The following is a 14,910-nucleotide window of genomic DNA, read 5'->3' as shown; positions in this document are numbered from 1 at the left end:
AGAGACATTGAGATTATGAAACACATACATTGTTATGCATTTTTATTACTCTAGTGCACCCAAAAGCTTCAGTTAGGGGGCCCCTGTATATGAGGCTGTACATAACTAGATAGAATTGTGAGGTATTTAAAGACATGAAGGACACATAAAACCAATCTACCTTCTGAACATTCAAACTTATGTCTAGAGTAGAAAAACAAACTCAAGATAAACGCTGCTCTTTCACTTTGCTATCTAGATATACCTTGTGAAAATTTTATATCTGAGATCATTTCCTTTCTGTGGTGAAAGGATACCATATCTTCCACAGTGTCAGCATTTACCACCAGAAAACTCCCATCATTCAATCCTACAGCCAAGGCTTTCCCATCAGGAGAAAAGGCACAGCAACGTCCACCTATAAAGGAAGACAAAAAGGCGTATCTTAAGGTTTATGAATTTGGGATTGAGACCCCCCCCCCCAGAAGAGAGAAAAACTGCAACTGAAAGGTTTTTGCATCAAGTATATAGTTTTTAAATAGATTTCTTATTTACTAAAACAAGTATATTATGTGATAACTGCTAGTCGTATTTTCCTAAATGCATAGGCAGAGTTGACAAGATGATTTGATCAGTCCCAAAATGAGTTTAGGTCCAAATATCAACTGCCAACAACATTTCAAAAACCTTCATTTTATATAAAGAAAATATACAGAAAGGAAATCCAGACAAAAAAAGCTTAAAGACTCATTACAGACATTATGTCATTTGGGGATGTTACACTTGAAAGCTTCTTCCATGACTCAGTAATGTGCTCAGGAAGAACACATTTGAAACAGAGATGCACTACATTTTCTCCACTTGCTTTTTCCCCCCCAACATTATTTCTGACCACATTCTCATACAACTATCCTCATCCTTCACTGAATTCACTTCTCCAAAATATTCAACTCTGTTTTCCTCAGAGTTCCTGCCTTCTGGATCTGTCACCAAAAATGAAGCGTGTTGAATTTACACCATGAAATTTCCTGAAGGTTATGAATGTGTAAAACAAATAATAAGGCAACAGTATTTCAGCATAGGTCATCTACTTTTATACGTAAGAGAGGGCAGGACAACAGTTCATTTTCAGAGAAGCTAGTATAAGGTGAAAAGTTCATATTGGCACTGAATGCTGATGGTACTTAACGTGTTTAAAATTTTGCATTTTTCTTTAAAAGGAAGTTTTTTAATGTCAGCAACAAATATGCTGGTCCTGTATTCACAGGAAGAAAAACAATTCTGAGTTCCCCTTGGAATCAGAGTAAATCATACTAAATTATTATTATTATTATTCATTCCAATGACTTATAATCCTTCATTTTATTCTTATCATAGACTTGACACATGCCAAAGATTATTCACTTCCTACACACTTGATTTCTTGATGACTGTCCTCATTAATGCTTATGATGTGCACTGAAATCAAACCATTATAGAAACAGTGTCACCATTATCACAGTGTATGACCAAACGAGGATTACCTTTTTTGAGTTTCCTCACTGCCAGCATGCGGTGCTGGGATGAAAGTTCCCAGATTCGAAGTGTTTTATCATCACTCACCGTTGCACAGACAGGCAAGAGAGGATGAGCCGCCAAGCCCCATACTTCTCCTTCCATATGTCCCTAGAGGATGACATTTAGTATATGAGAAGGTAATGCATTTGCCTTTATGTAATGTGTTCTAGAACTTGCTCTACCTCCTGGTCCAAGTCTCAGACAATACGGTCTCTACCATCCTCTCTTAAAAAATTTCCATGTTCACAAAAACATGAATGCCTGGTCTGGTTCCTCTAATAACCATCTATACCATACTTCTCCCTAGTTTCCTCCACAGTTGCTAGCTGTAATTCTGGTTAAAGCAATGCTCCCTCATTCCGACCTGAATTGAACAGGAAATAGTTAAGCCCAAGATAAAGATTTAAAGATAAAGTCCTAAAATGGGCTAGTTTGTCTGCAAAGTCTATTAACTTTTTAGATTCTAGAGAACTTGTTTGGCCAATGTACACCTACTTAGCTTTTCAAGTCTTTCCTCAGAACTCAGCTTTTAAAATTTTAATCACTCTTACTGTATTTTCTAGATTTCCTTCAATTTGCACATAACTTGCAGGCGTCATTTCAATTTTAAGTCATTTTCTACAGTTCTCAGTCTGGATTTCAGTTTGGTAACTGCCTTGTTTGTTGCAACAGAAAAATACAATTAAAACAGAAGAGGAAGGAACTGTCTTGGTGAATTGAGTATATATTGAGTATATATTTTTGCTCAAGTTAATGCATGTAAATATACAATTTAAACTGGATAGCAATTATAAAACTTTATCATAAAACTCACAACAAGCTGTGTGAACTACATAATCAAGTTGGAAGTTGGAAGGGACACTTAAAAGTTATCTAGTACAACTCCCCTGCAATGAAGAGGGAGGTTTACAGAATGATCTGGTGCTCAGAATCCCATTCAGCCTGACCTTGGGTGCCTTCAGGGATGAAGCACCCACCACCTCTCTGGGCAACGTGTGCCAGTGCCACACTGCCCTTACTGCTGAAAATGTTCTCCTTAAATCTAATCTAAATCTCCCCTCTTTTAGTTTGAAACCACTTCTCCTTGTCCTGTCACAATAGATCCTACTAAAAAGCATGCCCCTTTCTTTCTTATAGCCCCTAAAATTATGATAATTGCAACTCCAAATTACTGTGCTAGTTAAAAATTACTAATAAAAGTTCTCACATTTATGTTACTTATGCTGTCATGAAAACAATACAAATCTGGAAGATTTTCTTTCCAGCTAGTTCTGATCACGAAGTAAATATGAAATATTCTTGTGAAAAATAACTTGGTCAGTTACAGAAAGCATAAGATAAAACTTGACAAATTATACCTCAGTAAATGATTCACACAGACTTCTATATACAGACATCATGCTTAATAAAGACAATAAGACAAAGCAACACGAAATAAGTAGGACATTCCTAATGTAATGTCTCTGATTTATTTCCAGGAAAATACAAAGAGCTACAAAGAGCACAACAGCTTTATTTGATAGAGCAAATTCTCAGCACAACACATTATCTTTCAACATAGCCACCACTATGCATTTTTCCCAGCAACGAGCAAAAACCTGCATGACACACTCATAAGAATCTGCACCAGTAGAGGTGACCCACTGTTGCTCTCACCAATGCTGAAACACACCATCCACATTCACTGTCTGATCTCCATCAGTGCTCACCAAGCATCAACAAATGTCAATAGGTATAATTATTTCCACATGTAAGAATTCAGCTCCAGCTCTTTGCTTCATACACACTTCCATGTCAGATGCCATTGTATCAGAGTGTCCCTCTGCTGCCATCTGTTACATGGCAACAAAATGTAATGAGATATTGGCAGGAACCTGCAACCTCTACTGCCACACCTCCAACATTTGCCTCTAAGGTCATGGGCCAACACAATAAAATAGGAAGTATTACTTTTGGAGCAGCCCTTACACATAAATTGACATATTGTTTCTTTACTGGGTCCTAAACTAAAAAGCCTAAAATACTCCTTGTAAGTCTCACTACCATTTTAACTTAATGGACTCTTTGTTTGACTTCAGAATTATCTACTGCACAGAGAATCTCTAAGACACGTACATAACAAAGAATCAGCTTCTGTCTGTACAACGAAAGAAATGGTGACCAACAGGATTAATGTAAACAGAAAGAAGAAATCTTTCTGAAGAAATGATGTTTTGTACTTCTACAGGGAATGTTTCTGATAAGAAGATCCATATTGTACCTGAACAAGTAGAGTCATAGGACCGCTTTTATCAATTTCAAGTATTTCTCCATTTTTTGTTCCCACGAGTATATGGCCATGCCCTAGACTGATGGCACGAATAGAGGGATTGTCTTCTAAGAGTAAACCTGAAGAATAAAAGGGAATCAATTTCAGGGGTGGTTTTGTTTCGTTTTCATTTTGTGAAACCAAAAAGAGCCTGCCTCACTTCACTTTTATAGAGCTTATATAATTAAAACTTGATTAAAATCAACCATGACACATGAGATAAATTTACATAATCAGAATACTAGATAATCCATGGTTTTCATTAAGAGCTCAAAGGAGAGGAGCTTGTGGTAGTATGTATTGTCACAATGTAACGACTGGAGTTTTACTGTTTCAACATACATGCAGTTCTACAAGCGACAGCAATCTGGACGGTAATTCTCCATGAATATCACTTTACAGACTTCCACCCTGATGCCTGGGGAAGTACAAATTTACAGGTCTTTCCAACCCACAGGGGCCCCAGTCCTCCCACAGGATATCTAGTCACTTGTAGTAACCAGTTGTTTCGGAACAGCCAAGCTCACAGGTTTGTGATACTTCCTCCTAAAATAATTTCTTTAGAGAAAACAAGGCTGACTGTCAAGGAATAGAGGAGGAAATATCAAAACAAACCATAAAATGACATAAACTGAGATATTTCAACCAAATGTAGCACGGAATAGTAAGTAGTTCAGTAATGCTCCTTTTGAGTTCTGGCAAGATTTGGCATTTACAACTGCCATTTTACCGACTTTCATGCATACAGTTCTTATTAAAACACAGTGAAAAATAATACCTTTGGAACTAGAAGATAGTGCTGCTCTTTTAATAGCGTATGTCTTCAGACACCTTTCAAACATATCATCCCAAAGAGCCACAATTCCATCTTTTCCACCAGTTACAAAACCCTGTATGATCACAGTATGATGTATAGGGATTTATTATTTGAACAGTTCCCTTGGTAGATTCTTCTGACTGTGCCAAGATGGTGCATAACACAGCATAAATCACTAACCAACATAAACATAAGTAAAGAGGATGTTCAAAAGATGGAATGCCAAGATCAAATAGAAAAATTGATGGAAAGCCAGGAGCAATCAAATAGGGCAGGAAAGGACAGAGACAGAGGTATCTACAAAGCCTTTAACAAATACAAAAGGTTTATAGCTAATGTTCTTCTCCTCCTGGTATAATTTTAAAGTTGAAACTGTAATATCAAAAAGAATATTCCATTATCAACATCTTCAAACTGTGAGTGGATTTCTAGTGATAAAAGTTGGTCTCTCAAGACACACTCACTGATACCAATGACATATTTTGCCTCAGTTTCTCTCAAAGATTCAGTGATGCATATGAAGAAAAATACTACCGATGTCCAAAATAATCAACTCTGGAAAACAAAACCTTTGCATACTTGCAGTTTTGATTGCCTAAGACACTGTGATAATACTGATATACATTTAGAAACAAAAATAATAATATGAATGGATCACAAAAGAAGACAAATACCTTATCCAATGCATGCATTGCAAATACAGGTCCATCGTGAGCTTTCACTGTCTTGAGCAATAGAGTATCCTTCCAGATGAATATGTCTCCAGTAGCAGCACCAGAAAAAACTAAGTCTTCTATTCGCCCATATGAAACACTCATCATAGTTTCCAATTTTCCATTGCTTCCAAATGTTCCTCGTCTTGATGTAAAGCCTCCACCTGCAATATAAATAAAAGTCCTTTATATTTCAGTTTGTAGCCATTGTGCTGTAAACAGCAAATGTCTTAACCTCATCTGCTGTGACTAACACATAGCAGATAGATACTGAAAACACAGTGTGCAAGGAAAAACACACTAAGGGCAAATCAATCTAGCAGTGGGAGATTTGAAACAATACAGACTGTATCTTTTGGATCATTACTTCCAAGCAATTGTTAAATATTGGTGATGAACTGTGTAGAAGAATTAATACGAGGGGCAGGCAGAACATCTTTGTACAAGCTCTTCAGAGGTTATTACAACAGCAACAGAGAGAGATTTGCTTTAGTTGCTCACTGCCCACCTGACAATTTCAAAGAAGTTCTGCAGAATGAATGGCATGATTTCTATGTCTCTAGATTGCCAAAAAGCCTTACTGTGCCGCAGCCACATTGCTCACTTTGATTTAGAATGCCATAATACAAATAAAACAAATTATTAAACAGAGAATATGATGTCCATAAATGAAAGAAATATAAATCCCCAAATAACTTAAACAGAAAATATTCTGTACGATACCTGCTTGCTGCCAAAATTTGATGTGTTTTATCCCAACTGTGACTAGTTTGTCTACATGATGTGGATTACATTTTACTACAAATATTTTATCTTTATGACCCCTGCAATAAAGATTAAAAACAAGAAGTTGAGGGATTACTTAACATTTCAAAGCAGTCTGCTTCAAGTAATTATTTCACAGTATTGGACAATTCAAAGACAGTCTTTAGCAACAAGAATCTGATTGTCACAACCATTGTACTCTTAGTGCTAAAACAACAACATGGATCTCTAAGATCATGACTGGCAGATGAGTCACAGAGGTATCCCAACATTCTCTTTGCCATCGTTACCCTATCTAACAAAAAAGAGAGAACCATATTTCTAATCTGCAAGGGTTTAGCCTTGGGAACCCAACCAATAGAGAAGAATGTACTTGCTAATAGACTGTGTATGAATTAGACTACTGAAATGTGGTGAATAAAAATCATCTCTCACTAAATTTCAGTTCCATTAAGTCATAATGAAGAGGCAAGAAACAAAGTTCAATGCAATCAAAAGACAGTATAAAGGGCAACATAGATATTTAAAGGGATAAGAATGTGATTTATAAGCATTTAATGTTATCTATCAAGAAAAAAAAAAAACACACAAGGAAGACTCAAACCTATTGTGATTCAAGAGGAAAGCTAAAATAAATTATAAAATTATGATCTAGAAAACAGATCATTCAGCAATAAATACACCTTCAAATTTAGTTCTCCAGTAAAGGTATTCTTGTTTGTGTATGTACTTATGAACATTTGTAAAATTAAGTTTCACTATTACAAATAAAAAATCCAAGTCACAATATAGCTGTCATTCAGCTATACTGTCCCTGAATAATGGTAATCCCCACTATCAACACAAGCTGGGAGATGAAACGACAGAGCACAGTGCTGCTGATAAGGACCTGCGGGTACTGGTGGATGGCAGCTGGACATGAGCCAGCACCATGCCCTCACAGCCCAGAGAGCCAGCCATACCCTGAGCTGCATCCAAAGCAGCATAGCCAGCAGGGCAAGGGATGGGAGCACTGTGTCCGGATAGGGTGTCCTCAGTACAGGAGAGATGTGGAGTTGCTGGATCACATCCAGAGGAGGGCCATAAAAATGATCTCAAGGATAGAACACTTTGCAATGAGAAACCAGAAAGGCCATGAAAGTGGTTCTTCAGTATCTAAAGGATAGCTATGAGAAAGAAGGGGACAGACTCTTTCGCAGGGTCTGTTGTGACAGTACAAGGGGAAATGGCTTCACATCTAAAGAGGGGAGATTTAGACTGGATATAAGGAAGAAGTTTTTGACAATAAGGGTGGTGAGGCAGTGGCACAGGTTGCACAGAGAGGTGGTGGTACCCCATCCCTGCAGACAGCCAAGGTCAGGCTGGGCAGGGCTCTGAGCACAAGATCTATCTGGAAATGTTCCTGTTCATTGCAGGGGAGTTGGATTTGATGACTTTTGCAAGTCCTTTCCAACTCAAACGTGTCTATGGTTAGACGTGATTTTCATCAGTCAGGTTTAAGAGATCTGAAAAAAAAACACACAAAAAAACCAAAATCCTGACTCTGAGAATCCTTGCTTCCTTATTTTCTTTAGCTGAATAAGTCTAAACAAAAAAACAGACTTCTTCAACATTTGAAGAACATCACTTTGGAATTCTTCCTTCTCCTGATTTGCTGCTTTGCTATTATGATGCCTTTCTTTGCAGGCAGATTACGCTGCCTCTTCTAGAAGTATTTCTCATGCACCCAAAGTGTCCAAAATCAAAGTAATTGCACGCCAGTGCAGATATACCCCATAAAATGATAAAAGTATGTCTGCCCATGTAATAGGATTAATAGCACAGGCACATGAGAACTGGATATATGCTGCAAATGTATGGTCTACACTTGGACCCCAACTTTCTACAATGGTCAGACCAAAATATGTATCCAAGTCTGTGCAGTTTTTGTGTCCCTGTGATCCAAGGAACTGACACAGGATACCTGTTCTTACAAAATGAAGAAACTAGAAGAGTACAATGATCACTGATTTAGACTGTAAATAAATTTGACAGGGCTCCCCTCAGCTCCCTTAGCAATTGCAATCCACTAACATAGAACACTGCAATCAAATAGGACCAGCATGAATAGCAGCGAAAGCTTTGGTATGCTTGTATGCTTACTCAATAAATATTTTAATGAAACTAGACAGAACACTCTAAAGCTAAGATACATAGGTTGAGAAACAAGCTATATAATTTGTGCAGCTAGCAAAAACATAAATGAGAGTATACTCTGGCATATATATATTGTGACATCAAAAGAAAATAGAGGAGTCATGCAGAAGTAAACCACACTGAGAAAAATCAATCAAGAAGAACACACAAAAAAGTAAATGAAACAATAGTAAGATACACTTCTATTCCTGCCTGCTAAGGCCATGCAGGGGTAAGATCTAAATGCTCTTGTCTGGATTTTTGGTCTCTCTTTCTTAAGTCCTAGTGTGCTAATCAGAGTGGGGACTTGTCTGTAGGCACTGCTAAAACATAAATAATTACTCTGAGAAGAATCTGAGTACTTGACTCTGTATTTTTCTTGTGAGCCACAGGTAGCTGCTACTGTCCATCATCACTATCTTGTCTTTAAAAGCTTAGAAAGTCCCCATGGGAATATACAAGGTATTGCTACACTTGTGTGTCTGAAACACAGTAGGTCTGGAGAGAGTAAAACTGGGACTGGAAAGCAAATCAAAATGTTTTACGACACAGAAAACAATTTTGCTAAGCAAACCCTACATCACAAGTTTTACATAGGATTTAAAATCTTGGTGCCTAATAAGATGAATGAGATAAAATGATGTAGTTAATGCATATATTATATGCACCTGGGATTAAAAAAAACAAAACACAAACAAAACAAACAAACAAACAAAACCAACAAAACAAACCTAGTTCTTTGTGATACACTACTAGCAGATAGTGCTGCCAGGAGAAAATGTTATTCATTCTGGAACAAGTCATAGTATAATACTAAAAGTTATTTTTTTCAGGCATTATTTCACAATTCTCCAGTATTTTTCAAGTAATAAATTATTTGTATGTTGCATGATTGTAGACGGAAGATGAAATGAACTCCCTGCCTTCCTGGTATGTAAGTGCATGCTTAGATCCACATAATTCCAATATTTTTATGCCAGAGCTACCCCAGGTTTACCCAAGTGTAAGACCAAGTTCTCATACTACAACTGTGCAACTTTTCCAGTACAAAGACTTTACTTTTTTCCTCTGAAAGACTGAATTGCAAACACAAACTGTAACACAATTCACTTTCCAGTAATGGTCTCTTGAAGCAACTACAAAAGCTTCTTTTCTGCTGGTGAAAGAGCTATGCTTCCTATGAGGAGCTGCAAAGATCTGATTCAGAAAGAATGCAAAAGTCAGTAGAAGTTGAAAAATCTACAAATACCAGACAGAATCTGTTTTTATTTCTAGAAAAAGGAGCCACAGATATACACCAATGTAACTTAACACATAAATGACTTTTTTGGTAAGATCTGCTCTGACTCAGAAAATAAAGTGAGGAGAAAAAAATTAGCTGAAGTGTACTTTCATATCAACATAATGGTCCTAACAGAAAGGTGAGGAAAGTCTTGATAGAAAAAGTTCACACTTCCAAACAGTAACATGTAGTTTCCAAGCCTTTACATCTGGATACACTGCTCTGAAACACCATTCTGTTTTCAGAGAGGTGTGCTGTTTTTTGCCCAGAGTGACACACGTGGGTGATCATACTCAGAAAAATGTAATCACAGGACACACCCTGAGATGAACTCTTACCTGGTTGTGGCTAGCTTTTCTCCTTTTTTCCAGTCCCAAAACACAATGGCATGATTATCATCAAGACCAACAGATGCCAAACATTTTCCATCAGCTGTACAAAAGCAGTACTTAATGTTAAATGTGATTAATCTTTAACTGAAAACACAGCAGGCAATGGACACAACAAATACATTGTAAACTGAATTTCAAATGAAATAAATGAAAGAAGAGAAAGAATATCACTGGTACAAATTATTCCACTAGAACAACTTCAGAGCTCAGAAGGCTAAACAGGCTCTCTTAGCTGGACTGGCCTCACAGTATTTAGCATCTTACATGACTAAGTCCTATGAAAAGCAAGCCTAAGAGGAGAAGGGGAATTAGAGTTCCCAGTTGAATAAAATGGGCCTAGAAAAAAAGGAAGGGATGAAGCCAAAAAACAAGAAAGAAAAACAAAACAGCTTTTAATAAGTAAAGAAAATAAAGATACAAAAAGTTAATGTGAAAAAAAAAAAACCCACAACAAACAACAATGGAGACAGTAAGAACCATTTTTTAATAGCTTTTGTGAGCAAAACCACTATGAATGTAGCTGATACAAAAGGAAAATATACAGTGTTATGCATTATTTCTTTAGGAAAGATGCATTTGTACATTTCAGTAATGATAATTAATTTTAAAGGTAACTCAAATAAGTGAAAGGTCCATGGTTGATAAAATATTTTGGTAAGAATACAACTTTACAACATTATTCAGATCAAACAAGCCATGCATTAATATAGGCTATATATTCTGATAAATAACCAGTACTACAGACATCAAATTAGCCACCAGAGGGCACAATCAAACACTTCACGAACATAATTATAAGATTAGAATCATAAGATGATCACAACAGTCCTACAAAAGTGATCTGGCTCTGTACAGTGAGCTCAGTAGTGGACAGTAGCAGATGCTTTTGGAAGTATGGGCAGAGAGAAAGAGTAGTATAAAGTTAGCTGCCAGATCAACTAAGATGAAAAGAAAAAAGGCATCTTTGGGGTTCAGGGCAACTTTTATTTTAAAGCTTGATAAAGTGTAGCCTGCAACTAATTTGGAAATATTTGTTATTCATACAATGAAAATTGCCTTCACAGGGCCAAACTAGCCCTCTGATCCTGTAGTATCTGCCCTGTTCAACGTCAAGAACCTAAACTAAAGCCTGTTAGTTAGGTGTCATGGTTTTGTGCTGTTGCTGTCAATATTCTACATCATGACATCATGTGCAGTATGAATCATTAACTGAGGGTACAAATAGTGGCAAACTGTTTTGGTGGTATAAGAAAGTGTAGTTGTTAATGGCATACATAAGTGTAATAGAGGGTATGTGGAAGTGTAACAGAGGGTATGCGGAAGTGTAACAGAGGGTATGTGGAAGTGTGGAAGGTTCATGCTCCAGTTCTGTGGAATGGCAGCATCCCGAGTACTCAGCTCTTGGAGGAGAACTACATATCCCAGGGGATGGCGCAGCCAGAGACGAATCACCGGAGGAGGACACATATATAATCTCTCTCCCAGACTGGAACGTTCTTCTTTTCGATCTATCGCTTTTGGAGCACTCCATCCCTGCCTCTATCAGCAACGTTCCAGCCTGTTGCCTAGAGATCACAGTAGGCCCCCTGGTTCTCGGGGACTCTTTCTCTCTCTCTCTCTCTCTCTCTCTGTCTTGTTTAATTTAGTAGTTGCAATTATATTGTATCATATTGTGTCATCTTGTATTCCAATATTATTCGTATTTGGAGAAATGGAGAAGATATACTTAAATATATGCTTTTTCAGGATTAGGTGTAAAGCAACACTGTAATCATGCCAGTGATTCTTACTTCTTAAAAAAAAAGCAAAAAAACTACCATAATTATTTGAACCCACAGAGTATGTGATCAGTATGATTTTATAAAGGTATATATATTCTAATACATGGAGTGTAACTAACTGGAGAGAAATCTAACTTTAATAAGAACGTATAACAGATAGCATTGTCTAACTGTATGAAATTTTGTTCAAATATGGTTCTCGATGACTTTATTTTTTAATCTTTTTAACATCTACAAATACTATGTCTATCAAATCATCCTTATCCATTTCCCCTTCTCCTGATAAGAAATTTACTAGGTTTCACACTGCAGCGTATCAGCAATTTCACACCACTTGAATGAACACCAAAGCTCCTCTTCTGATCATGGAATATGAGTCAGTTCCAGACTTATCTTTGTGGAAGTCTCTTCCATATACTTCTGTCTAATAAATGTGATCCAATGTGCCATAATGAATTTTTACATTACTACAGAGCAGAATGTGAAATAGACCATGCTCAATGAAGCCCATATAAAAATCAGAGATCAGAAAATGATAGTTAAGCTAAAGTAGCAAGTAGCCACAATATTTATTAGACTTTGCTTAAAATTTTTTATAACTTAAGTGTTATGTAGGACAGCTTTAGTCTGAAGGTAAAACGGATATATCACAACAAGGGCCAGGTCCATGAGAAGAGTTGAGAACATAAAGAGAAGCAGAACTTTAGAATTCTACTTCATTCCAAGATCATGAACTTGAATTTCTTACACTGGTAGAATCACAGGGGTGATTCCTCAAGAGATCAGTGACTCCAACCCCCCTGCTAAAGCAGGCACCCTACAATAGGTAGCACGGGTAGGCATCCAGATGGATCTTGAATCTCTCCATAGAAGGAGCCTCCAACCTCTCTGGGCAGCCTACTCCAGTGCTCTGTCACTCTTACTGTAAAGTTCTTCTGCATGTTAGTACGTCTATAGTCAACAAATATACTGAAAGGTGTTGTCAGATTGGTAGCCACAGATTATAAAGCTAGAGGGATTATCGTGTTGGAAAAGGATAATTGGAGACAAATGGAAAATACTCACCTGTGTAGGCTTACAGAGAAAACTCCAAAAGGAGCAATCTCCAGAAAGAGATCCTTTCCCAGTGGCAGTCACCCTTACATGGGGTTTAGGAGAGGTGGAGCCAGGCTCCAACCCTTCCAGTCACCTCATTTGCCTTCACCTGTGCACCCACAGCTGACTTATTGCTCACCTCAGGTGGTCAATCAGAGGTTCAGGCCACGATTCAACAGTATGGAACTTCCTTGTCCTGTCACTACACATCACCAAGAAGAACCTGGTCTCATCCATTTACCTCCCACCCCCCTTTAGATGTTTATAAACATTTATTAGATCTCCTCTCAGTCTTCTTTTCCCGAGGCTGAACAGACCCAGGTTACTCAGCCTTTGCTCATATTGAAGATGCTCTAGGCCTTTATAACCATGTTTGTGGCCACTGCTACAATTGTTGCTTGCCATAAAGAACCAGAATGCCCTGCTTTGCTCACCTTTAACTCACTTCAGCATACTGGAATGGCTGTGTGCAATCTTGGACATGCCCCACTCTTCTTAAACTGAGAAGTTTGGATCCTACTCCTGCTTAGCAGCATACAGGAGTTAGTCACTGTTTCATTAATTATCCATAAATGTTTAATGTGATATTGCATAGCAGTTCACATACTGCATAAACACTCTCCATAAGTCTTTTGTCTAAAAGGAATAATTCTAATCACTGCTTATATCCTGTGTCAGATTTTTATTTTTTCATGAGAATATAGTGCTTACGGAGAAAAATTTGTTTAAAGGCTCCAAATAATTCCTATGCTCTTTTTCCAAAGCAAGATAGGCTCATCTGAGACTAACTGCCCAAGTCACTTTTCAAACTGTGATTAAGACTCTTACCAGGACTATAAACAAGGAAGAGTAGATTGGTACTTCAAGAGTAGTATCATAGTATCGTGCAAGTTGGAAGGGACCTTAGAGATCATCGAGTCCAATTCCCGGGACTCAAGCCCCGGGTGTAGCAGAGCGGCAGTTCTACCACTTGCACCACAGGGGGGATTTGAACCTGGGCCTCCAGTGTTGCAAGCGGCGGTTCTAACACCGTGCGCCACCGGTGCACTGCCTGCTTTTAAGTTATTAAGCCACCATGCAGACTGTCACTGAAGTCCCAGTAGTACACTTAGTATTATGAATTAGACATTAAAGAGAATTACTGATGGATCATGAAAAAGTCCTATAACTGACTTCATTGCTCAAACTATTTTTATCAAAACTGTCAGAAGGCTTTTATGTAAGACTTGCATTGGCTGTAAAATGGTCATTTAACACAAAGAACAAAACTAACTGTCATAGCTACTCAAATAAAAGTTTCACCAAGAGGACTGCTTTTTAATTAATCATTTAGAGCAATGTACCTGAAAAATCCAGCGCGCACACTCCTCTTTGATGCTGACCTTTGAGTAATGATAAACACTTCAGTGTCTGTGTGTCCCAAACATGAATAGCAGCATCTCTTCCAACCTGAATTAGAGGATTAATCAGAATATTTGCTCATAAATGTTCAAAGCACACCAGTATCAGTAATTAGCACTATCACATCTTCAAAACACTCCAGAGGCAACTACTCTTCAACTTGCTGTATTTTATCTTTTTCACAGACTATTCTGTATCACAACTCATTTCAGGCACATGGGAGCATGGAAGTTTGCATTCATGGAAAGGTCCATCCCCACCTTGTGAGAAGTTTACAACCTCATTAATTGTGGTACGAGAAGCATTTCTGCCTCTATGCTGTAAACTGGAACACAGAATCAGTCAACTTAAACAGTTTTCCAAATCAAAACTTAACGTGTACTTTTATACATCCTTATATATGCCCTCATTCTTCTCTCTCACAGATGCTAGTTTAATTAGAAATGAAAGTCCACACAACTTTCTTCCTCATCTCCTTAATTTCTTAACTCTTCCCCTTCCCTTTTCTACATATCCATGCACACAGCTCCCTTTCTCTAAGCTTGCTCCCATTCACTGACACTGACTTCCTAAATACAGCTTTTCACGTCCTCTTTTATGAATTTTGTTGTTTCATGTTTGTTGTTTTAGTCAGGGAGACTTAAA

General features: G+C 37.6%; 1 protein-coding gene across 7 annotated transcripts in view; it reads right to left on the bottom strand.

Annotated features, from left to right (window-relative positions):
* The window catches only part of EML6 (EMAP like 6), a 119,600-nt gene that overhangs the window by 32,096 nt on the left and 72,594 nt on the right, over positions 1 to 14,910 (bottom strand). For all 7 annotated transcript variants that reach the window (XR_011903259.1, XM_072333706.1, XM_072333708.1 and 4 more), the window contains 8 exons: positions 14,208 to 14,313; positions 9,935 to 10,028; positions 6,098 to 6,198; positions 5,336 to 5,538; positions 4,623 to 4,734; positions 3,797 to 3,924; positions 1,503 to 1,644; positions 245 to 397 (listed from right to left, as the gene is read on the bottom strand). Coding sequence is in view for 6 of the 7 variants with exons in the window: in XM_072333706.1 (XP_072189807.1) it covers positions 245 to 397; positions 1,503 to 1,644; positions 3,797 to 3,924; positions 4,623 to 4,734; positions 5,336 to 5,538; positions 6,098 to 6,198; positions 9,935 to 10,028; positions 14,208 to 14,313 (1,039 nt within the window). In the remaining variant the exon portion in view is untranslated. The remainder of the gene's footprint in view (positions 1 to 244; positions 398 to 1,502; positions 1,645 to 3,796; positions 3,925 to 4,622; positions 4,735 to 5,335; positions 5,539 to 6,097; positions 6,199 to 9,934; positions 10,029 to 14,207; positions 14,314 to 14,910) is intronic.

Source organism: Excalfactoria chinensis, chromosome 3 (assembly GCF_039878825.1).
Source record: "Excalfactoria chinensis isolate bCotChi1 chromosome 3, bCotChi1.hap2, whole genome shotgun sequence".
NCBI classification, from domain to species: domain Eukaryota; kingdom Metazoa; phylum Chordata; class Aves; order Galliformes; family Phasianidae; genus Excalfactoria; species Excalfactoria chinensis.
The sequence above is the reverse complement of the archived record's forward strand: the minus strand, read 5'-3'. Positions and strand labels throughout refer to the sequence as shown.